The sequence below is a fragment of the Myodes glareolus genome, chromosome 14 (genome assembly GCF_982192425.1).
Source record: "Myodes glareolus chromosome 14, mMyoGla1.1, whole genome shotgun sequence".
In the NCBI taxonomy this organism is placed as follows: Eukaryota; Metazoa; Chordata; class Mammalia; order Rodentia; family Cricetidae; genus Myodes; species Myodes glareolus.
In genome coordinates this window covers 49,880,966-49,886,965 of record NC_142039.1, presented here as the reverse complement: position 1 = coordinate 49,886,965, position 6,000 = coordinate 49,880,966, and the positions used below count along the sequence as shown (strand labels likewise).

Genomic DNA, 6,000 nt, shown 5'->3' with positions numbered 1-6,000 from the left:
TTTCTATGGTGGTTGAAACCCGGACTGAGGGTGCAGCATAGACAGCAGGCCTTGCAGCTGGCAGGTAGAGAGGCCGCCTCAGAAGCTCGGCTATGTGGACACAGCTGGGCTACCAGGGCTGTCTCCATCCTCTGCAGGGCTACAGCAGATCTTTCCCGCACCCCTCTCTTCTCTCCCAGGACTATTAAAAAGACCTGTCGACCTTCTCACTGTACTCTCTCTTCTCCCCTTCCCCGTTCTCTTTCCGAGAAGATTAGGGCTTTTAATGGTAGAAACATTTGCTGGCTGCACTGAAAGGCAATTTTCACTGGATTTCAGACACTCTGGGGACACCGCTTTGCTCTGGAAGCTTGGAATATGGTTTCCAAAAGCAACTTTATCTGCTCTCAGTCCCAAGAGCAGAAAAGCTGTATATAAATTTAACAACCTGTATTTGTTAAAATAGTTCAGTGAAACTCAGGGTCTTTTTTCTTTTCCAGTTCTTAACTAGGATTTTCTATTTCATTTATTTTTCCCTTCACTGAGTTTATTTTAAACTACCTTTCTCTTCCTCTAGTTTTTTATTTTTGAGTGAATTATTATATACTTCATAGTCTACTACTCTGCACTTGAAACATCTAATTATTTTATAATTGTAACTTTGTTTCTTTAATTTTTCTTCATTTTCCATTCGGTTGCGTTTTCTAATGTCCTTTTCCCTCTTGCTACAATACCTTGAATGTAAAAAGGTTTATGACTTAAGGGGTAATTCATGGGCTTTCTTCCACTTTCTCCCTCTTTTCCATTCCATGTCTCAAAATTAAAGACTAGAAAGGTAGTTAGTAGAGGCCTCTCCCAAATCAATGAGCTGGCAATAGATAGAAGTGACAGTCACCTACCCTAAGAATGAAGCCACAACTCAACTTCCTTTCCCCCAGACGTTTTTCCTTTTCTTTCTTTATACCACACTTAGGAGCTCTCGAATTCTTCAGCTCAGTCTCAACCTCCACTGGGGTCATCTCCAACCTGACTCCCCACCAGCATGATTGTCTTGCCTACAAGATTTCCCACAGGTCAAGACAATGCTGTTCTCTCTGAAATGCTCAGTGTGAAGCCTAGATTATACATTTCCTCCTTATCCATGCCCTTGTTCCAGCCCTCCCTTGAGGACATGCATAACACTCCTTTGAAAGATCATGCGTGTATGAAAATCAAATAAATGGATGAATAAAATATCTTTAGCAGAAAACCACATACCAAGATATACTAGATCTAAACTTGTTCAACGTATGTATTGAGATCAAGTAGAACATAACAGTTGATCTGAGTGATGAGCTTCATAGCCACCACGTACATACCACAGTTGTTTATGCTAAATAGTTCTCACAACTATAATTATAGTTACTTTGATATAATCAAATGCTGACTTTTAATTAAATGATTATAGTCATAATTTGGTGCCAAGCACCCAACCTAAGGTCTCAAGGATATGCTATACCCCAAGCCATATTTCTATATTTTATACTCAAGATGATTTATGCTTACCTCCCTTGGGTTTCTCCACCTTCCTGTGTGATCTCCTTTCCTGTCATTTCTCCTGAAGGCTTGGTCCCAAGTATATAAACTGGGGAGGGGGGGATTAGAGTATGGATGGTCCTTTTATAAAAATAAGTTTTTCTGGGTCACTCCTCCAGAATTTTACTTATAGCACTTATTCAAGGCATGGGATTGCTTCTGAACCTATACTAATCATGATTTGCTTGGAAAAGTCTCCTTTAGTGAGCTCCGTTTTAGAGCTGGGAATGTACTATAGTTGGTGGCTTGCTTTCTTAGCATGCGTGAAACCTGAGTTTGAGCAGTAACACCACAGAAACTGGGCATGATGACCCACTCTGTGCCTGCAACCCTAGCATTTAGGAGGTAGAGGCAGGAGGATCAGAAGCTGAAGATCATTCTGAGCTGTACAGAAAGTCTGAGGCCAGCCTGGGATGCATGAGACCTTGTCTCAAACAGAAAAGACAAAAAAACAAAGCAAAAGCAAAAACTCAAAATACAATACTACCATCATCAAAAACAGGTTCAATTCTTCCATAGTCCCGTCTAGAGGAGAGATTAGGGTGGCTCAAATAGACACAGGCTCTCACAGTCCCCGGGATGTTTAAATGCCTCTCACAGATATTCAAAGAGTGAACTAAAGTATCTCTTAGCCAGCTGGGCATAAGACTAGAAGGTTGGATAAAGCATGGGTGTCTCTATTTTGATTGAGTTGGTTGTTTTAATAGCAGCTGACATTTCCTGACAGCTGATAGGAAATTTTACCACCAGCCGTTTTCATAATGACTATTCTTAGTTCGCAAAATAGCATAGTGAAGGATGAAAGTTTTTAATTTTTGAAGTTACATTCTTCCGCTCCCCTCACCTCCCTTTTTGCTCCTTGTCCTGAAATGGCAAGAGAAAGCTTCCTAGCTGGCGTCGGCCCAGCTGATATCAGTTACAACGCCGCTACTAGTCCTTGATCAGGGAACAAACACACATGTGTCAGTATAAATTATTGCCAGCGTTCTCCCTCCGTCCCTGCACCTGTCTCTGGTCTGTCACAAAAAGCTGTCATGTGTTTCCTTTTAAAGAAGCAGAGTGTTCGTCGGTCGTGTAACCAGAGACATCCAGTGTGGGACTGCGCACACGAAAAAAATCCCACTGCTGTTCCCAATGCCCACTCCTCAGAGCAGAGCAGGGAGCACAGGGAACTTAGAAAGTGGTCCTGCTAGACCAGGGCCGGGAAGGCAACTACAAGGCCAGGGACGTTACAGCTGCTCCCAGAGAATGGACTCCACACGTCAAAGAAACGACTTCTGGATTGTAGGTAGTGTGTGCCTCCTGTCGTCTTCCGTCTTCTGGCGCCTGTTTCGGTCAGTGCTGACATGGGAAAGCCCCAAGCAGGCTCCTGCACTTGAGGACGCACAGGTAGTGAAATTCTCTTTATTGAGGGCTGATTCACTTTGCAATTCTCTTTGAATATTGCCAGCCTAGGACAGCTGCTCACCAAAGGCAGTTGGTCCGTGCCTTGCTGGATCTTTGCCCAGGACTACTGTCTTAGGACAGGCTGTGATAATAATAGTGACGCGGGGCTCCTTCCATCGTTTCTAGCAATTGGACCGACATTCGGGGAATCTTGAAGCTGCTGTATCAGGGATTAATTTAAACTGATGATCTTCTTGGGGTATGAACGCTGAAAATAATGGTGGCATCACTTCGTTTTTGTCCTTTTTTGTATGTTCTAGAAAAAAAGAAAAAAAAACATGTAAGATTTGTCCCGTTCACAGGAAATCTTTTGTAGGCACAGCACTGAGAGGTGTTGAGATCTTGGAATGTTGCCTTCCGTGTTCTGGTTGCTGCTGATACAATTTTTCATGTGACGCAGAAGCTAGTCCTGTGATGGAACTCGGTGGACAAAATACAATTCTAGAAGAGAAACAGTTTCCAATCTAAGACTGTAGTACTTTCCAGAGAGAAGGAGTTCAATCCCAGGAAAACAGCTTTCTCTATGGACTTAATTGTTTTATCCATTATCGTCTGCTACGTTGTTTTCAAACACTTTAGACAGCCTAGCAAGCAGGCAGAAGACCATGTGGGGCAGCACTCCTGTTGGAAGGCAGGCTTGTAGCAGTGTTTCTCGGCACCTTTTCCTTTATCTTCCCCCTCCCCGTCTTGATCTCCCCATGGAATTGTATTTCCTTTCTTTAAGTTGTCTTTTTCTGAAGGGCTAGAGAGGGGCCTAGTTGGTGAAGTGCTTGCGGGGCAACCACGAGGGCATGAGTTTAACCCTAGAACCCATGTAAGAGTGACAGGCCTGGTGAGCCATCTTGTCAACTCACTGCTGGATCTCAGTGCTCGCCAGCCAGCCAGGCTAGCCTAATTAGTGAGCTCCAGGTCAATGAGAGACCTTGTTTCAAAAGGAGGTAGGTGGTGTTGCTGAGGACAATATCTAACCCCCCCAACACACACACACACACACACACACACACACACACACACAAAATTGTATGCCTACAGTGCTAGGTGTCAATCTCAGAGTCACAGTCCAGTCCTTCCCATGAAATTTATTTCTACAGATACCCTGTTTGAGATACATACATACATATACACACACACACACACACACACACACACACACACACACACACCATTGAGTACCTTGATACATTATATGTATGTGCATACTTCGCACATACAAAGAGTAAGGTTTTCTTCATCTCTTCTCCCCCAAAAGCCATTGTTCCCCAAAGAGCAATGGGGGTTATTGCTGCACCGGTAATCTGTGATGTACGTGGTGGCTTGATAATTGTGCATCCATGCATTACTTAAATCTTATCCTATGAGAAGCATTTGTTCTGCCTCTTGGTGGTGTTCAGATGACACAGCTCTGTGCTTCTCTGATGCCTGAGCCTTTCCTGGGGTCCCTGCTACATGGGCACTTCTTTGATTATCAAGTTCCTGTTCAAAACAACAGCCAAATCTTGGAATAATTACTAAATGACTTTATCTTAGTTGAGGACAAGGTAAAATCAGTGGAATTAAAAACAGCGACAGAAAAACATAAACAAATAAACAAAACCCTGAAGCGTATATAAACATGTCTCTTGGCCAGTCCTGACATCATAGTTGTCGGTCTTTTCAGACCCAGTCACTGGTACCCAAGCATTAATCATATCTGGCTGTTTAATGTATCTTTTATGGGAAATATCAGGAGGGTTACAGTTCTTCTGTGAGAAATTCTGTGAGGGCTTTCAGCTTCTGGGTGGAAAAAAATGGCATTCACTGAAGCCCCGAGATGAGGCCCCTGGTGTTTCTACCTCTGCTGTTTGACAATGAAAAGGTTAACAAGCCCTTAGAAGCACCACATATATGTGTGAAAGGTTCTTGTAGTTTTTTAACTATAAAGAAAAGCTCATTTATGTCTTATTTACAGCATAACTCTCATCTTTTTCATCACTAATGATTATTTATAACATTGGCAACTGTTTATCTTTGAAGTTTGCCCGAGCACACAGTTTAGGGGTTTTCCTTCACAGAGATGCCAGAGAATCCATTTGTAATGTTAACATGTTCTCTCCACTCAGGAGGTAAAGGCTTTCCAATGCACTGTATAGCTGACTGCTCATGTAAGGTTCTATATGCCCTTGAGTACGTGTACAGATGAGTAACCTTACCATGGATGTTGGCTCGGTATTTGTGAATAGTCAAAATTATGATAATTTTATATAGTTTCTTTTAGTTGTTACAATATGAAGAAAATATCTCTAGTTTCTCTATATCTCTACCAAAAGTAAAACAACATAATTAAAAATATAATTGTTGCTAGCTATGTCTATGTTTCTAGGTAAGAGAATGCTTAACATACATCTTAATGAGATTCCTAAATATAATTTACCAAACTGTGTTCCTATCCATTTCCCCAAATCGTTATGGTTGTAAAATGTACATTTATCTGTTAGCATTACTCAGCCCTTCGTTTTTCACAGACTATCTCCATGGCTTTTACTATACAATTGACCCTCTGTATCCACGAATTGCACATCTGTGGATCCAGTTAGCCATGGAGGAAACATTATGTCTGTACAGAACATCTGTAGACATTTTTCCTTATAATTATTCCCTAAATAATAACAAATAACAGCTATCAGCAATCACACTGTGTTAAGTGTTATAAGTAAGCCAGAGATGATTTAAAGCATAGGAAAAGAGGTGCACACTCATGTGTAAACCTCATCCCATTTTGTAGAAAAGGCTTTTCAAAGACTTGGGAGGGATTCAGGGAACAGATCTCCAAAGTGTACATGTCAAAAAATGTTCTTTCATGTTACTTTTATTTTTAATTAATATTTTAATGTGTCAACCCATTTAAAACATTTTTTAGTTAAAGCAAAAATGCAGCAGTGTGCTAAATACAGATCTTCCAAATGCACAGCATCACATGCACAACGTAAATTTTAAAATGGTTTGTTATTGTGTGACCTCAGA

At 41.5% G+C, this 6,000-nt stretch overlaps 1 protein-coding gene across 2 annotated transcripts in view; it reads left to right on the top strand.

Moving 5' to 3' along the window:
* The first annotated feature begins 2,530 nt into the window (after positions 1-2,530).
* The window catches only part of Mylk4 (myosin light chain kinase family member 4), a 78,041-nt gene continuing 74,571 nt past the window's right edge, over positions 2,531-6,000 (top strand). The window contains exon 1 of one of the 2 annotated variants that reach the window (XM_087896494.1): positions 2,531-2,943. In XM_087896494.1, coding sequence (XP_087752620.1) covers positions 2,689-2,943 — 255 coding nt within the window. In that variant the 5' untranslated portion in view covers positions 2,531-2,688. The remainder of the gene's footprint in view (positions 2,944-6,000) is intronic. The other variant, XM_087896493.1, reaches the window with a different exon arrangement.